Consider the following 19,901-nt stretch of genomic DNA (forward strand, 5'->3'; position numbering starts at 1 on the left):
ATTTTTAACTCAGTATTTTTTCTGCTTTCAGTGCAGATTTTAATTCTGAGAGGCTTTTTAGGTTTTCTTGCTTTCCTTTCTTCTTTAAGAAAGTCATTTAATATCTCTGTTTTCATGTCTGTCTTTTCATGATTACAGGTACCTGTTTTTCATAATTACAGGTACCTGTTTCCTAAAGCACTTTTTCACAAAGGCATGTCCCTTTTGTTATTTTTAAGAACACCATGCAAATGTTTTATAACACTTTCACTGATTCACATAGAAGTAGTATATGAAAAACAAATTCTCCTTTTAAGGTTCTAGAAAATGTTTCACTTGTGCTATTACATAAAGAAGCCTTGTAACTCATGTTTTTCTCTTTTAAAAAGGAGAAATATATTCAGGTCCAGTTTTTATCAATCCACAGGGAGGGTGGGATTTGCTGGGACACTTCTCATTCCAGTTATTTCAATTCTAACAGTGTTCCACTCAGAGTAGACTCAAGGTCAGCAACCTTGAATTTTGCGCTGGCCTGTAGAACTGAAGATGTATCTTCTGTCTCTAAGATGGTTTGCTGTCTTAGAGCCCACGACATTTGAAACCCTTGTTTGAACCATGTAAAAGGACACTTCTGTGCATGTACCGCTCCCAGAACTTTTCATAAAACAACTGGGAATATGAAGATCATTTAATCTGTTTAATGTGTTTCTACTAGTTTTCTGTGTTTTGGCCTCTGCACTGTAATGTCAATGAAGGGAGAGAGTGGCAAGCTGAAGCAGATGTTGGTGGGAAGCAGAGTGGTGCAGAAATCTGGCGTTATTGTCTGGAGATGCTGCCTGCCTCTGGTTAGAGGAGCCTCTATCTCGTGCAGTAAGATATAACTAGTGGAACTGAATCCCATCGTTTCCTCTCTTCTTTGGGACAACAGATTTTGTTCTATTTCAAGGAGTTGACATATGGCACATGACTAAGAATGAGCATTTAATGGCATTTCATCCACATATTGATATACGATCCTCACTCATCTTGAACTTACTGTGCTAGTCCCAATATTTTCAATGTATATACACAGTTCATTCATTGGAACTTGACAGAAGAGATTTCAGGCACATTTAATAACTGTGATTAAAGACTCATTTATATTTTTAAGTAGAATTTGAAAGTACTTCCTTAATATTATATTTTTAGGACTTGAATTTCTAAACAGCCTGCTCATGTAGCAAACTAAAATACAAGATGAACTTCAAATCTAGCACAATTTCTTTTATATCTTTGCTACCATAAATTAATGAGGAATAGTGCTGTAGGGCAGCAGAAAATAATTCTAATGATAGAAGGAACTTTTACTCTCACAGAACCCAGTTGCTTTGCTACACTTGAGGAATGTTATTATTTGGAAAAACACTGAGAGACATGAATAGCTGATTCCTGAAAATGCATAATAATGACCTCATTATTAAAGGTGCTGACATTTGTGACAGCAGAGAAAAGAAACATCTCAATTCCCAGAGTTTTCCAAAGTAGTTACTAAAGATTGCTTACTATAAATTCTTTCAACTATACTGATATACCAGACCTTTCTAACTATTGCTGGATATTAGGTCAAAGCGGTAGTACATTCAGGAAATAAAACAAAAAATCAAATCAACATTCAGTTTTTTTGCAAGGCCCCCAAGATCTTAATGAACAATGATTCTTAAAGTCATACAATCCCCCAAACCATATTCCTTTCCATGGCCATACCCCAGGATCTCATATACTTGAGACACTGTACTTTAATAACCATAAAGAGAAATGCCACCTTTTCCTCCCCATCCTTGCTTAATTTTGTGGAACAATTTTAACACAAGCTTTTACATACAATTTCAGGAGCTTTCACATACAAAACTCCACCTTTGTAATCCTGATACAAATCAAGGTGATAGATCCTGCTTCATGTCTTCAAAAGCAATGTTAATGTAAGCAGAGCAGTAATAGCAGAGCTAGTAATTACATTCCTAGCTAAGAAAATATGGGTATGGGGTGTTCTATATCTTCTTTTCAGAGCTTCATGGTAGGAAGATCACAAAAAGCAGAACTTAGTGCAAGAATGGAGAAATTGTGTGAAAAGGGAAAAAGAAAACAATAGACTGAACTTTGAAAGAGCTTGTCTACATCACAGAGATACAGGAACTAGGAGGAAAGGATGAGAACTTTGATCAAAATTCAGATATCATCCTAGGATCCTTAAGGAGAGCATACTACATTACTCTGGTACATCAACAGTGCACATAATAGGGTAGCTGTCTAAGCAATCTTCCAGGTATCTATCAGCAGATTTTGTTAGCAATTTTAAAAATCCTCAAGTTAGCATCTGTGTCAGGACATGCCCTCGTGTATATTAGCATAGACTTCTTCTCTAGAACCATTACTTATGAACAGAGAGGGTTTTTGTTTTTTTCCCCCTGTACTGCATATTTTTTACTTTACTCTTAATTTCATTTTTCAAGTACTAATCAAAGTTTTGAAGATTAGTTGAATACTCATAAGTAGCATAATTAAAATACTTAAAGGCAATTTAAAAATTTTCCTGTGAACTTAAGATTCTAGGCAATTAATTATGAGATATGGATAGAAACAACTTTGTTAACAAAACAATAATAATAAAATACAGCACTTTTCCAAGGAAAGTTCTGTAAGCGTTCCCCTTTTCTCATTCTAGGAATAGCTAATGATAGAGTGTATGCTCTGTCTTCCCCCCCCGGGCCCTTTTATATCGGCTACACTTGCAGTGTTCTATGTTTATTGTTAACAGCTTTTCAAGACCTACAAGGTGATGTTGAGTATTATACACTTTTTTGGAGTTCTGCTACCTCCAATGAATCTCGAAAAATCCTCCCAGATGTACACTCTCACGTCATTGGCCACTTAAATCCAAACACAGAGTATCGGATTTTCATCTCTGTTTTCAACGGAGTCGCCAGCATCAACAGTGAAGTGCTGCATGCAACCACTTGCGATGGGGGTGAGTCCAGATTTCAAGGGAAACTCGGCTTCAGAGACGCGAATGAAATTGATTGATTGTCGCTGAGGTTGAGATCAGTCATCCTTCCATTATAAAATTTCCGGTGTTGGAGGGAAGGGGGTTGGAGCTAAAATGCTTAAGTGCTGGCTGTCGTCAAGTGGCAGATCAATAAGTGGTCCCGCAGAGACAGCTGCAAGGCTCCAATCACTGGGTATTAGCCCGGTTTGTTCCTGTTCTTTTCAGTGTGTGCTTAGTTGGGCGCTGAATTCACGTCAGTACATGGTGACATTTAGAAACATTTTTTTAAGAATTGCTTTCAGAAGCAGGATGCTTTTCACAACGACAGCCAAGCACAGGGAGGGCCCTCCCTGAGTCACCAGAAATGGTAGGTGGAAGTTCAGCCACTGAGAAAAATTGCCTGTGACTCATTTCTAAGCCAGTTAGCAAGGGGGAGGAAGCGAGGGAAGCAACTTGTGAATCTGAAATGTGTTTGGAATGGTCTTTCTAATCTTTTTGGCTTTATAAAGTCTCATTATAAACATTATAATATCATTACCTCCCAAGCAAGCGTTCCAGGTCATTAGCAGAGCACTTTAAGTGTGGAACCCATTTCCCTTCGTGGTGCCAAAGGTCGACACCTTTTGTTTATAAAATAGAATGGATCACAAGGACAATTTTTCAACCAGTTAGGATGGGCTCTTATGATAAAAATAGGTCTTCGCATAGTTATTTCTGACATGCTTGAATAATTGTGTAATTTAACGCCAAGCAAGATTTTTTTTCCTAATGTTAGATTTCATCATTACCTATGGTAATCAACATTCAAAATCATTTACATAATGACAATATTGCATTATTGCTTCATATTGCTTGAGTTACAAGCTAGTAACATCAAATGATTTTTCACGTTCCACCAGCCGTGATGTATTTGAGTTTTATTTTCTGCTTGAGGAGCAAATTTTCTTTTCTTTTTTTCTGGGAGGTATGGAGTGAAGAGATGGGAAAAGAGACAAATAATAGATATGTGTTAGTGGTGCAGATGGGTGAATAATTTATCATCATATCCCACTGGTCACATAGTATTGAAGATTAGCACTATGATGGTGGTATAAAGCATTTTACCACCAGTTCTTATGGTTTCTAACTGAGAGTATAATAAGCCAATTTACAGAGGACTACAGACTGTGATAACTTCATCAGAGGAAAGCAGATAAGCAGCAAACCCTTTGCTCGACCTAAATACTAATCGGCATTTAGTTTAACAAGTGCTTTTTCAGAGACAGCTGGAGTTTATTCAGTTTCTTCCTTTAATTCTAGAGCCTCAGGGCATGCTTCCTCCAGAGGTTGTCATCATCAACAGTACAGCTGTACGTGTCATCTGGACAACTCCTTCAAACCCAAATGGTGTTGTCACTGAATATTCCGTCTATGTAAATAATCAGCTCTACAAGACTGGAATAAATGTGCCTGGGTCTATCATTCTGAGAGAGCTGTCTCCCTTCACTGTCTATGACATCCAGGTTAGAATGCTGTTTTCCAATGGTTAAGCTTATGGGTGTGTTAAATAAAACTTACTGGGTTATGTCTCTTAGTGGATGCCTTCCACCTTGGTTACAGATTATTTATTTGGTGGGGAAGAAGAGAGAAAAGAGGGAAATTGATTGTTGTGGGCAAACACAGGAGTCATTGGAGAGGAGATAATAGTAATACGGAAAGTGATGGTGAGGATGGTGATGGTGTTTTCACTGGCAAAATGAAGCAGCTCATGTGTTTGCAATCAGTCTTGCCAAGCAGCTTGCCTTTGTCCTGGTTCTTTTACTGACATCAGAATCAGAGTTAGCCTATGATTAGAGAGACATTCCTTCTACTCCAATTTCACCATTTACTAAATTTAATTGCTTTAGGGAAGTTATATAACCTCTCTTGGTGTCAATTGTCTCTTTTGTAAGAGCAAAGGACTCTATGATTTAAAACATTCTATTAACCTCTAGAATTCTGTAATTCTGGATGCAACAACAAAAATAAATGAATATGTGGCAGATAAAAATATTTAAAAATTTCATTCAAGCGTGAACGAAAAATGTCTGTTCATCCTTCAACAAATGTTCAATGACCCTCACCTGTATGAAAACAATTATATTTAAATTTTTTGCATTTGGTCCTCTTTGAGGATCTAATGAAGTCAGTGTACACTCTTCTAGAACGTATATATGACAAAAGTTAACACGCAGTTTTGGAGAGCCCATTGACCATTTGAGAGTGAACTCCTAGGTCTCTTTGAGATCTACTGATCTTAAAAATAGAGAAAATATAAAGGACACCAAGAAACTTATCCTCAAAAAATTGGGAATCGTGTTAGAGCAGGAGAATATAAAAGATAGCAAGGCTAAATGCAAAAATTAATGATGAAAACAATGTTTCAGAAGCTCAAAGTTTATAGAGAAGGGTTGCCATTTAGTAAATTTTTGAATAAACTGTGCACTTCTGGGGCTTCCCAGGTGGTACTAATGGTAGAAAACTTGGCCGCCAATGCAGGAGACATAAGAAACACAGGTTCAGTCCCTGGGTTGGGAAGATTCCCTGGAGAAGGGCATGGCAACCCACTCCAGTATTCTTGCCTAGAGAATCTCATGGACAGAGGAGTCTGATGGGATACAGTCCATAGGGTCGAAAATAGTGGGACACCCCTGAAGCGACTTAGCATGCATGCATGCGTGCTAGTCCGACTCTTTGTGACCCCATGGACTTTACAGTCCATGGAATTCTCCAGGCCAGAGTACTGAAGTGGGTAGCCTATCCCTTCTCCAGGGGATCTTCCCAACCCAGGGATTGAACTGGGGTCTCCTGCATTGCAGGCAGATTCTTTACCAACTGAGCTGTTGGGGAAGCCCAAAATTTATAACTTTGTAAATAATTTTCAGAAGATATTAAGCATGAAATTTTTATTTGACCATAGAAAACTTTTCACTGGCTCTGTTCATTAAGTGAACATTTCCCTACCCCCTGTTCCCCCCACATTTGAAAGTGAAACATTTGTAATCATCTAGTTACAACCAATGCATTAACCTCTCCCACTACTAGGCTTGGCATCCTAAGAAAATGACATACAAAGATATTTAGTAAAAGAAGAAAGGTACATTGCTTATTTTTTAGTACACTCCATGATTTCCATCTACCCACCTGAGTGTATCTTAGCATGGGTCAGTGAACTGCTGTTTCTCTTGATGATGCAGGGGGAATCTGTGTAGGTATAGATCATTGATCACATTATAAAATAAAAATCACATTCAAAATACTTAGAAATGCAGCTTAATGGATAAATTAACATAGAAGGTTATGAAAGATTTGCTGTATTTTCCTCTTTGGAGCCCTGGTGGAGAAAGCCAGCTGAGTCCCCATTCATTTGCTTTATCAGGACTCAGAATACATCCGGGGCGGGGGTATACATAGGTGGGCTGGGGTCGGGGGTGGGTGGTTATGCTGAGATCACTGGATTCTGTGCATGCATATCCAGCGCCAGCCTTCTGACCATGAAGCAGGAGTGGATGTGTAAGCATTCCAGGCACGTTCCACTCTGACAGGCTTCACTCAGATCTGTTTGTATGAGTTGCTAATGGCCTGAAGTGAAGAGAAGTGAAAGTTGCTCAGTTGTGTCTGACTCTTTGCGACCCCATGGATTATGTAGTCCATGGAACTCTCTAGGCTAGGATACTGGAGTGGGTAGCCTTTCCCTTCTCCAGAGGATCTTCCCAACCCAGGAACTGAACTGGGGTCTCCTGCATTGCGGGCAGATTCTTTACCAACTGAGCTATCAGGGAAGCCCACTAATGGCCTGAAGAGAGTGTATTTTGATCTGATACAGGGAAACAGATGAGGAGACAAAAAACCAAATTAGAATCTAGTACTTAACTTTTGTGATTGGTGACTAAGATATTCTTATTCTTAATAATTGTAAGTATATTTTTGTGACTCTCCTCCAAGTCCTTAAATACTGTACTTAAAATAGTTATTACTGGAAATTTGATTTTTATCAAATTTCAAAGATTTTTATTTATGATGTCAAAGATAATCGGTCTCCATTTAAAATGTGCACTGAACTGATAGGCCTAATACTTTAAAACTAAGATTCTCTTTACTGCTGCTGCTGCTGCTAAGTCGCTTCAGTCGTGTCCGACTCTGTGCGACCCCAGAGACGGCAGCCCACCAGGCTCCCCTGTCCCTGGGATTCTCCAGGGAAGAACACTGGAGTGGGTTGCCATTTCCTTCTCCAATGCATGACACTGAAAAGTGAAAGTGAAGTCGCTCAGTCGTTCCCAACTCTTAGCGACCCCATGGACTGCAGCCGACCAGGCTCCTCTGTCCATGGATTTTCCAGGCAAGAGTACTGGAGTGGGGTGCCATTGCCTTCTCCGTCTCTTTACTAACCCCCTCTATAAAATAGCCATTGATTTTAAAGCAGACATGTAGATGCACCACAACATCTGTTTTTTTAATGAATCAATCTGCATAGACCTTTCTAAAGGGACTGCTCATTCAAATTTTTCTTAAATTTTTTCTCTTTAGTATTAATATGTAAACCTTTATATTTGTGTTTCATCTCCATGTTATACAACATAGCTGTAACACCAGAAATATGCCCCAAAGATGGAGACTTGGAATATTACATTAGTAACAAAGTGAAAAAATATTGACCCATTTATCTAAAATCAGAGTAAAAGCTTTCTAAAGAATCATTTGAATAGACCTAAGTAGTTTATCGGAGAAGGCGATGGCACCCCTCTCCAGTACTCTTGCCTGGAAAGTCCCATGGACGGAGGAGCCTGGTAGGCTGCAGTCCATGGGGTCGCAAGGAGTCAGACACGACTGAGTGACTTCCCTTTCACTTTTTACTTTCATGCATTGGAGAAGGAAATGACAACCCAGTGTTCTTGCTTGGAGAATCCCAGGGATAGGGGAGCCTGATGGCCTGCCGTCAATGGGGTCCCACAGAGTTGGACACGACTGAAGTGACTTAGCAGCAACAGCAAGTAGTTTATAACTTAAAGATGTGCTTATTATTTAGATAATAAAACAATTAGGGTACAGTAAAGCCTGAATCAAATAATTTCATATCTTATCAGCTTGATCATATTCCTTCTCTGATCCCTCTACTTGCAAACTTCTGAAAACAGAATTGTGAGGATTCATTAAATTATTTGTTCAAGTACCCATCCTATTTGGCACATAAGAAGTTCATTTGAGCTGATTTTGAGTTACCTCACTATGCATCATATAGTCAGATATTTCCCAATATGTGTGGTTTTATTGTCACTAATACTATTACAGCAAGTATATTCATCTACTTGTAAGTTATTTGGAATTTACTGGACATGATTTAATGTTAGCTCAGAATACTATATGGCATAAATAAATCACTCAACAGCATTATAAAAATATGCCTCAACTCCCAATTAGGTGCCCCATGAAACAAAACAACATTACTATATACAACAAATACCACACTTGTCTTTCCTCAAATGCCCATGGAAATTCAGAGAACTGCTTTGCTTTAAAGTTCAGTATTAGTGTTTAAGATTCATCAGCATGTAATATCCTCCATTTATGTATTAGATACAGAAAGTAAATCATCATTGATAAAAGTGCAGTTCCTCTTTGGTTTAACCTTTAATGGAGAGCAGAAGGGTGTCACTTTATGGATGGTCCACAAGCAATCTCTTACATGTTCATCTGTCTCTCCCCTGCTCTTGTTGAAAATGTTTTTTGTGTTACTAATGCTTGATGAACTCAATTTCTAATCTTTAGTTATTCCACCCTTCTTGGTTTTTATTCAGATTAGGTGGCAGAATTAAAGGGTGAGTGATGAGTTTCTGCTGTGATTAAGGTAGAAATACAATTGCAGCTGGAACAAACGGATATAAAATAGCTCAGCCATATTGGAAGTCTTCCCTAGACCTCATGTTTCTTCCATTAGAGATTAGCATTGAGGCTATTTGTTGTCAAGTGTCGAGGCTTCCGGAAAATATCCTCATTACCCTACCTGGTTATAGATCCAGAGAGTAGTATGCAGCGATAACATATTATGCTTGCCAACTGTCAACTAAGTATCTTCCCTTCTTCCTTAGTTGTGCTCCAAAGAGATGGATATGTCTGTCTGTTTCTGAATAGTTGGAACTAGAAGCTAAACATTACCATTTGAATCACTATGTCAATTATCCCAAGCTCATTTCCAGACTCTATTTTGAGTTTGTTCCATTGGACTCAACATAAAAAACTAAGACTTAGTAAACCCCAAGATGCCATAGAGAACTACAGGAAACACCTGTGAAATGAGAGTGGGTGGGTTTCAGTCCATCAGCGGTCTGTATTTTGAAAGTAGTTGCAATTATTGTTTTCTAAACTAACATTTGCAGGTTGAAGTCTGCACAAAATATGCCTGTGTAAAAAGCAACAGAACCCAAATCACCACTGTGGAAGATACTCCAAGTGATATACCGACTCCCACAATTCATGGCATCACTTCAAGGTACCAATTCTTTATCAAGTAATCTAAAGAACTGACCATAAGCAATTAAAATAAAAATCAAAGCTATCATTCCTGCCATGACAATCTCATTTAGTAGATTACTATAAATATGTGTGTAAATCAAATTTTTTATATTATTAGGTATTGATCCTCAGTGGACACATCCCCTAACATTTAAGCTTTGATTTTTCTGATTGTCCAGCTTCACTTCCTTTTACTTAGTAATCTGTGAAAAATGTTGGAGTGCATGGAAAAGTTGTCCTTCAGTAAATTCTTTTGTGAGACAAATAATACAATTTTAATTAGAATGACTACCTCCTAACTTAATCTCTTTGAAAAAAAATTAGACTTAGGTATATCAGATTTTCCTAAAGCTAGAAATAGCTGTAAAATAATTAGGGGAGATAAATTATTGGATAACCTTTACAATTGTATCAGATTCTTCATGGAATCCCTTTATTTTTGTGTACTCTTTTGTTGCTGAGCAGTGACCATGGTTTGAAAGTGATCCTCTTTCAATTCAAAATTAGCAATTTAAGAGAAAAACGATGTAACATCAAGATTTCCAAGTCAAAAGTAATATGAAATTTTCACCTCTCTGTGTCAAGTCAAGGGCAGAGAAAGAAATCTGAGTATTCCCGCATCATATTTTTGCCCTAACCAAATGAATTGCCTTTCGTCTACACACACACTCGCACACAGACAATTACATCCCATATACACACATGCACACTGACTGAAACAATCAACGTTATAAAATATTTCAATTCTGAAGGATTCCTTTATGACATATTGAAAATTATCGGTCTTTTTAAAATCATTTCAAAAATAACCTATACCAATTTGGAGAACTAGTGATTGAAATAATTAGAAAAACCCAAATGATTGAATTCTTAGATGTTCAGGGCAAAGATAGTCCTTTCTTCTTGAGTATATCTTCTATCAAACACATGATGATATCTGTCTAATGTGGGGTGCATGCATGATAAGTCATTTCATTGGTGTCCTACTCTGCGATCCTATGGACTGTAGCCCTCCAGGCTCCTTTCTCCATGGGATTCTCCAAGCAAGAATACTGGAGTGGGTTGCCATGCCCTCCTACAGCTCATGTGGGATATGTTAATTAATTGATAATTCCCTCAACAGATTTTTGTCATCTATCCACATGATTGCCTACCTTTCCAGGGGAAAATGGTCAACTTTAAGGGACACTAGAGACCTTTATTTATTTTTTTCAGCAAACATACTTGTGGGTGTAATAATATAAGAGACAAAGGTAATACAAAGTAGTGTAATAAAGGGCTCTAAATTTTCACAGTTCCAGTCAACTGTGGAAGACATTACCCTAAACAAACATTTATAGAACAGAGTGAAATTCACTATAATAAAAGTTTATAATGTGAAAGAAGTGCATTTAAAAAAAAGAAAAAACCTCAGCTCTGCCCATAATTATCAGTGAAGACATCATGAAAGATGTGACATTTGAGTTCATTCTAAAGAACTCCAGGAAGAACTATAAGTAAGTAGGTGGATGCTGTCAAATGTCTTGTCTGTTAGCATCCCCATGACTCAAGCCTAGGTGAATGGCATAGGGAATATGTCTTAGATTACATATTTATATGTGGCTAAAAATATGTAAGGGTTTTCAGAAATTGGGCAAATATCCATTTGAGACTCTGTTTCTAAGATATCTTTAAGAAGATTCTTGTGGATGATAACAGAAAAAATATTTTTAGTTGGGTTTAAAGATTGCTTCTCCCCAAATATATTAAATTGGTGCCAAAAACAATTAAAAGGGCATATTTATTTTTTAAAAGAGCAAGAAAAATGACAAAGCAGATGAGAACAAGAGAAGATAGATTTTTAATACAATTATGAAAGCAACACTTGCCTTGGGAGAGGCACTTGCCAAAGTGGTAGTTGGCAGAGGGAGATGATGACACAAAACAAACTATTTTGCTCTGCAGAGAACCTCAGTGTCTGAGCACCTAACAGACTTTCAGGACTGTGAATAAGGGCAAGACGGAATAAAGTTCAAAGCTGAAATCATGGGATTAGCTTAAAGTCGTAAAAAAAAAAAAAAAAAAAGAGTGACTGAGACCTATAATTATTCAGGGTTCTCCAGGGAAACAAAACCAAATGTGAAAACTCAGGAAACCTTGGGATCTAGTCCCAGTCCATGTCCAAAGTTTTGAGAATTAAAGGAGCTAATGGTATAAATCTTGGTCCAAATCCGAGAGTGAGAGAAGATTGATTAGATCAAGTAGTCAATCAGAGAGGAGGAATTGTCCCTTCCTTCAACTTTTTCTTCTACTCAGCCCCTCAACTGATTAGAGGGTTGAGGGTAGAGCCCAACTACACTGTGAAGAGCAATCTGCTTTACTGAGCCACAGATTCAAATGCTTACCTCATCAAAAACAACCCTGCAGACACACCTAGAAATCATTTTTAACCAGATGTCATCAACTTTGTGGCCCAGTCAACACAAAATTAGCCACTACAGAATTCAAGGTCCCCTACCTCTATATTATTCATCAAAATGTTGATTTCTATTTCTCCTTGTGGCATATTCCACCAACAGGAGATCAGAAGTTTTTTTATTCTCAAGAAACTGAACAGAGGTATTTAGGAATTAGGGCTACTAGGCGCAATGGAGAAGGAAATGGCAACCCACGCCAGTACTCTTGCCTGGAAAATCCCATGGACAGAGGAGCGTTGTAGGCTACAGTCCATGGGGTCACAAAGAGTCAGACAAGACTGAGCGACTTCATTTTCACTTTCAGGCACAGTGGAAATCTGGGATGAAGGGAAAAGGTAAAAATCATGATAAAGTGTAGACTACAATTAGAATGATGGCACCTCAGCTGCTTTCCCCAGCTCTGGTTTTACAAACAAATATCCAGTCATAAATGTTTCCATACAGAAGGGCATTCTTCTCTGAAAAAGTCTGAGTGACTCCAGATAAAATACTTCCATAAACTAGCAGATCAGGATCCCCTAATAGAAAAGATGACTTGCCAACTGGTCACACAGTAGGGAATTTCATCAATCAACAAGCCCCACTCATATATAAATCTTCTTGTCACCTTTATTATCTCAAAGGTTAAAAGAAACAAAATCAAAACAGAAATAATTCAACAGACATAGAGAAAATGCAGGATGAGGAAAAAAATACATAACAACCTCAGAGGGATAAAAAGACATCCTCTATCTATAAAACAGCACTAAAAAAAAATCCTACTTGGAAAAAATCAAAGTAAAGCAGGACTTTGGGGAGGGATATCTCATGGAAATTAAAAGTTTTAATTTTTAATTAACTGAATTAAAACTTTAGAAGAAAGTTTAATGTCTCTGAAAGTGAAATAAAAATCAAATATGTTACTAAAAAAGAAATTAAGAAAAATCTTAAAATCCAAGAAATCAACGATTTGGATAATAAGAGTTCAGAAAGAGAGAACAGGAAAAAAAGTGAAGAAAATAAAGATGACAAGAAAAGATTCCCAAATCAAGATACCAGTAAGTAGATTCCAAGGTGTTATAGATGCCAGGAAAATGACTGAATCATAACCATATAAGGGGATATCATCTGGAAATTTCAAAATACCAGGTTAAAAAATTGCATTCAAAAAGCTTCCAGGGAGAGAACAAGATGGCAGAGGAGTAGGTGGATGTGGAGTATATCTCTCCCCACGATACATCAGGAATACACCTTCAAACACAGAAGTGCATGCAGAACACCAGCTGAGAGTAGACAGGAATACCTGACCAGCAGAAAAGAAAATATAGAACCACCCAAAACTCGGTAAGATGGAGGAACTAGGGGGAAAAACGGGAGTGTTAGTAGGATTGGACCTGCCCTCAGTGGGTGGGGGAACTGAAACAGGAGTCCAATCCCCACATTGGGGCAATTGTCTGAGTCAGAGGAGGAGCATTTAAGGCTGAGAGTGAAACAGCTGATCTATGGCAGCCTAAATGGAATGAGAATCAGACAGTCCTTGTGCAGCCATACATTCCCCGGACAGGGATGCAGGTCCACTAGAAGGCGCAGCGGCTGGGAGCTGAAGTTTAGGGATTGTGGAGCAACCCCAGGGCAAGGGCTGCTGTTGACTGCGGAGACACAGGTCGAGAGGATGTGAGGGAGGAGATTGTGGTGGAAATGCCTGTGGAGGAAAGCCAAGCAGCCATGGAAACAAGTCAAGATACTGCTGAGTCATGCAATGGGGTGGAGCCATCACCATAGCCTCTCTTTCCCCACACGCCAGCATTGGCGGCTGAGCAATAGAGAGGCTGGCCCATCAAACGCCTGATGCACCGAACTACAGAGTAGGACCCTATTCAAGTTGCCCTTTTAAGTGCCTGACATGCAGATCCACAGAATAGGACCCCAGCCAGGGGGGCCCCTCTATGTGACTGAAGTGGTGAACAACAGAGAAGGACTCCAGGAAAGGGAGTCTTCTAAGTGCCTGATGGGAGGAGCTATGGAGAAAGACTGGCCAAAGAGGCCTTCTGAACGCCAGCTACAAGAGGCTCAAGAAAAGACTGATAGGGCCATAACTCCTGTGGTGGAGGCAGTCCATATCCCTGCACACTTAGCATTGCCAGGATCCCTAAAAGCCAAGCAGCTGTGCTACCTTCACACTCAACTTTCACTGGGGCAGAGCTGCCACAGGCCAAAAATGTCTTGTGTCTGTGCGTGCAGGCTCACTTTCAGTTCAGTTCAGTCACTCAGTCATGTCCAACTCTTTGTGACCCCATGAATTGCAGCACACCAGGCCTCCCTGTCCATCACCAACTCCTGGAGTTCACTCAAACTCACATCCATCGAGTCGGTGATGTCATCCAGCCATCTCATCCTCTGTCATTCCCTTCTCCTCCTGCCCCCAATCCCTCCCAGCATCAGGGTCTTTTCCAATGAGTCAACTCTTTGCATGAGGTGGCCAAAGTACTGGAGTTTTAACTTTAGCATCATTCCTTCCGAAGAACACCCAGGACTGATCTCCTTTAGAATGGACTGGTTGGATCTCCTTGCAGTCCAAGGGACTCTCAAGTCTTCTCCAACACCACAGTTCAAAAGCATCAATTCATCAGTGCTCAGCTTTCTTCACAGTCCAACTCTCACATCCAGACTACTGGAAAAACCATAGCCTTGACTAGATAAACCTTTGTTGGCAAAGTAATGTCTCTGCTTTTGAATATGCTGTCTAGGTTGGTCATAACTTTCCTTCCAAGGAGTAAGCGTCTTTTAATTTCATGGCTGCAATCACCATCTGCAGTGATTTTGGAGCCCCCCAAAATAAAGTCTGACACTGTTTCCACTGTTTCCCCATCTATTTCCCATGATTTGCGACCCTATAGACAGTGGCCTGCCAGGCTTCTCTGTCAAGGGGGTTCTCAGTAAGAATACTGTAGCATATTTGCCAATACTGATTGCCATGCCCTTCTAGAGCACTGTATTTCCTGTGCCCTATCCGCCAACCTTCCTGAGTACCTGGTGCTGCCAGAACCTCTGCAACTCAAGCAGCTGCACCATCTCTACAACTGGCTCTCACAGGGGCAAACCCAAGTCCTCCAGGGCAGCCTCAGGAGCAAATCCCAGTGGATGACCCACATGCAGAGGTGGAAATAAATCCACAATTGAAATCCAGGGGCAGTGTGGCTAAAGAAGACCCAAAACCTTCCCACCATCTATACAAGCTGCAGATTAAATCCACGTGATCAACAAGGAGGGCTCTGTGTCTGTGTAATATATAAAAGGACATTGAGAGCTCCCACAGAAAGAACACACAGGAGAAGGATCAGGTTAGAATCTGAGCTGCCCCCCCACAGCAGGCCCAGAGATCACTACAGTGTTGGAGGGCATCCTAGGGAGGTTAGGTTGACTGTGACTCCCAGTGAGGGAGAGAACTCTGACAGCAGTGACTCCAGAAAAGCATTTATTATTCTTATGTTTTGACTTGTTCTGTGGATTCTTTTCTTTCTTTTTTCTCCCCCTGTGTTGTAGTTGTTGATTTTATTGAATTAGATTTTTATGAAATCTAAGCTTTGGAGCTTTCTTTTTTTCTCAGTCACATTTTTTAATTGTTGTTATAAACCTATTCCTTTACATTGCTCTTTTGCAGTTCTGTGGAGTTTTCCTTTTTTCTTTTTCTTTTCTCTTTTCTTGATTATTTAGACCTATTATTTTTTCTACATTTATTACTTTGCTTTTCCTACTGTTCTTTCCCCCTTGCAGTTACTTTTTAATGTATATAAATGTTCTTTATCTATATCTATTTAACTCTGTATACTATTCTTTCTTTTCTTTCTTTCCATTTCTCGCAACATAGTTGTTAATTTATTTTCATTGCTTTATTTCCCCAATTGGCACCTTGCTTTAGATTTGTTTTCCAGTTTGTGCTTTAGTTAGTTTTGTTCTTAACTGTTAGATATAATTTTTGGTTTCCTTCATTTCCTGGGTCAATCTATTGTACCTTATTTTTGTCTAACTGTTTTGATTTTGCGTACAGGTATATATGTGTATGTGTATATTCAGTCACACTTTTGATTGTTGTTATAAACCTCTGCCTCTACGTTGGGCTTTTGCAGTTCTGTAGAGTTTTCCTTTTTTTCCCCCCTTTTTTCTTTTCTCCTTTTTATAATTTTTAATTTCTTTAAACCTATTATATTTTTTCTACATATATTCCTTTGTTTGCTTTTCCTTCTGTTCTTTTCCCTTGCAGTTAATCTTTAAAGTGTATAAATCTTCCTCATCTACCTCTATTTAACTTTGCATATCTGTTTTTCTTTCCTTTCCTCTCAACATATTTGTTAGTTTTGTTTTCATTGCTTTATTCCCCATTTAGCACATTGATTTAGTTTTGTTTTCCAGTTTGTGCTTTAGTTAGTTTTGTTCTTAACTGGTATATTTAATTTTTGATTTCCTTTGTTCACTGGGTCAATCTAAGGTACTTTATTTTTGTTAGACTGTGACTTTGGTCATGAGTGTATATGTATATGTGTTTATTCCAATATTTTAATTATTATTTGCCTGATTTTGTGACCGCCATTTGGCTGGGGTTCATCTTTGGTTCCTCATTTTTGGTTCCTCATTTTGGGGTATTTGTTTTAATCTCACTTAATGCTATAACGAACCATTTGTGGAATCTTCATTCCTGACCAGAGATCAAGCTCTGAGTCTTTGGAGTGGGAGCACTGACTCCAAGACCCTAGACTACCAGAAAACTAACCCTAGGAATTATCAGATAGTGAGAACTCACACCAAGGAAAACCACCTGAATACAAGACATCACCCAACAACCAGTAGCAGTCTGTGCAGGAAGCCTCATGTCAACAACAAACAAAACAAAATACAAAGCCAATCATCAGCAGACAGGATTACCTCCTCACCCAGCCTTACCCATCAGAGGAAGAAGAAACAAACAAGCAAGCAACAACAACAACAAAAACTCAGCACAAATCTCAGCCTATATGAAGCTTACACAAACCACTAGACCAGCCTTAGGAGGGCAGAAACCAAAAGGAAGAAAGAATTCAACCACGAAGTCTTGGAAAAGGAGAACTCAAATACAATAAGTTAAAAAAAATTAATGAAAAGGCAGTGAAATATTACACAAATGAAGGAATAAACTAGAAACACAGAAGTCCAAATAAATGAAGAGGAAATAGGCAAACTACCTGAAAAAGAATTCAGAATAATGATAGTAAAGATGATCAAAAACCTTGAAAACAAATGGAGAAAATGCAAGAATCAATTAACAAAGACCTACAAGAATTAAAGAATAAACATACAGAGACAAACAACACAATTACTGAAAAATTAAAAATACTCTAGAAGAAGTCAACAGCAGAATATCTGAAGCAGAAGAAAGAATCAGTGAGCTGGAAGTTAAATGGTAGAAATAACTTCTGAAAAGCAGAATGAAGTCAAAAGAATGAAAAGAATTGAGGATAGTCTCAGAGACCTCTGCGACAATACCAAATGCACCAACATTCGAATTATAGGGGTCCCAGAAGAAGAGAAAAAGAAAGGGTATGAGAAAATTTTTGAAGAGATTATAGTTGAAAATTTCCCCAACACGGAAAAGGAAATAGTCAATCAAGTTCAAGAGACACAGAGTCCCATACAAGATAAACCCAAGGAGAAACATAAGACAAACACTAACAGACATAAAAGGAGAAATTGACAGTAACAATCATAGTAGGAGACTTTAACACCCCACTCACACCAATGGACAGATCATCAAAACAGAAAATTAATAAGGAAACACAAGTCTTAAATGATACATTAGATGAGATGGATCTCATTGATATCTTCAAGACGTGACATCCAAATGCAGAATACACCTTCTTTTCCAGTGTACATGAAACATTCTCCAGGATAAACCACATCTTGGATCACAAATCAAACCTCAGTAAATTTAATAAAATTAAAATCATATCAAGCATCTTCTCCAAACACAACAATATGAGACTAGATATCAATTACAAGAAAAAACTGTATGGAACACAAACACATGGAGATTAAACAACACATTTCTAGATAACCAACAAGTTACTGAAGAGCTCACAATGGAAATAAAAAAATTTCTAGAAACAAATGCCAATGAAAAACGACAGCTCAAAACGTATGGGATGAAGCAAAAGCAGTTCTAAGAGGGAATTTTATAGCTATACAATCCTACTTCAAGAAACAAGAAAAACATAAAATAGACAACCTAACTTTACACTTAAAACAATCGAAATAAGAACAACAACAACAAAAAGCCCCAAAGTTATTAGAAGGAAAGAAATCATAAAGATCCAAGCAGAAATAAATGAAAACGAAATGAAAGAAACAATAGTAAAGATTAATAAAACTAAAAGCTGGTTTATTAAGAAGATAAACAAAATGGGCAAACCTTTAGCCAGACTCATCAAGAAAAAAAGAGAGAAGAATCACAACAAAATTACAAGTGAAAAGGAGAGGCTACAACAGACAGTGCAGAAATACAAAGGATTATGACTATTATGAGTGACTATATGGCAATAAACTGGATAACGTGGAAGAAATGGACAGATTCTTAGAAAAGTTCAATCTTCCAAGACTGAACCAGGAAGGAATAGAAATTATGGACAACACAATTACAAGCACTGAAATGAAGCTGTGATCAAACATCTCCCAAAATACAAAAGCCCAGGACCAGATGGCTTCAAAGGAGAATTCTGTCAAACATTTAAATAAGAGCTAATGCCTATCCTTCTAAAACTCTTTCAAAAAATTGCAGAGGAAGGAACACTCCCAAACTCATTCTATGAGGCCACCATCACCCTGATACCAAAACCAAAGACAGCACAAAAAAAGAAAACTACAGGCCAATATCACTGACGAACATAGATGCAAAATCTTCAACAAAATTTTAGCAAGCAGAATTCAGCAACACATCAAAAAGCTTATATACCATGATCAAGTTGGGTTTATTCCAGGAATGCAAGGATTCATCAATATACACAAATCAATCAGTGTGATACACCATATTAACAAATTGAAAGATGAAAACCATATGATTATCTCAATAGATGCAGAGAAAGCCTTTGACAAAATTCAGCACCCATTTATGTTAAAACTCTTCAAAAAATGGGCATAAAGGAACCTACCTCAACATAGTTAAAGGCCATATATGATAAGCCTATAGCAAACATTCTCAATGGTGAAAAACTGAATGCATTCTCCCTAAGATCAGGAACAAGACAAGGGTATCCACTTTTACCACTATTATTCAACATAGTTCTGGAAATCCTAGCTACAGCAATCAGAGAAGAAAAAGAAATAAAAGGAATCCAGAGCAGAAAAGAAGAAGTAAAGCTCTCACTGTTTGCAGATGGCATGATACTGTACATAAAAAACCCTAAAGATAGTATCAGAAAATTACTAGAGCTAATCAGTGAACTTAGTAAAGTTGCAGGATACAAAATCAATACACAGAAATCACTTGCATTTCTATATACTAACAATGAAAATTCAGAAAGCAAAATTAAGGAATCAATCCCATTCACCATTGCAACAAAAAGAATTATATGTCTAGGAATAAACTTACCTAAGGAGACAAAAGATCTGTACACAGAAAATTATAAAAGACTATGAAAGAAATCAAAGATGACATAAACAGATGGAGAGATATTCCATGTTCCTGGATAGGAACAATCAATATTGTGAAAATGACTATACTATCAAATGCAATCTACAGATTAAATGAGATCCCTATCAAATTACCAATGGCTTTTTTCACAGACTAGAACAAAAACTTTCACAATTCATATAGAAACACAAAAGACCCAAAGTAGCCAAAGCAGTCTTGAGAAAGAAGAATGGAGCTGGAGGAATCAACCTTTCTGATTTCAGATTATACTACAAAGCTA

At 38.1% G+C, this 19,901-nt stretch overlaps 1 protein-coding gene across 2 annotated transcripts in view; it reads left to right on the plus strand.

Moving 5' to 3' along the window:
- The first annotated feature begins 2,358 nt into the window (after positions 1-2,358).
- Positions 2,359-19,901, plus strand: part of LOC147356927 (usherin-like) — a 76,241-nt gene continuing 58,698 nt past the window's right edge. Inside the window, exons 1-3 of one of the 2 annotated variants that reach the window (XM_086345329.1) lie at positions 2,359-2,983; positions 4,301-4,503; positions 9,394-9,506. In XM_086345329.1, coding sequence (XP_086201455.1) covers positions 4,312-4,503; positions 9,394-9,506 — 305 coding nt within the window. In that variant the 5' untranslated portion in view covers positions 2,359-2,983; positions 4,301-4,311. The other variant, XM_086345327.1, reaches the window with a different exon arrangement.

Source organism: Bos grunniens, chromosome 16 (genome assembly GCF_055505025.1).
Source record: "Bos grunniens cultivar Pamir isolate PY7600 chromosome 16, Bosgru_T2T1.0, whole genome shotgun sequence".
Taxonomy (NCBI): domain Eukaryota; kingdom Metazoa; phylum Chordata; class Mammalia; order Artiodactyla; family Bovidae; genus Bos; species Bos grunniens.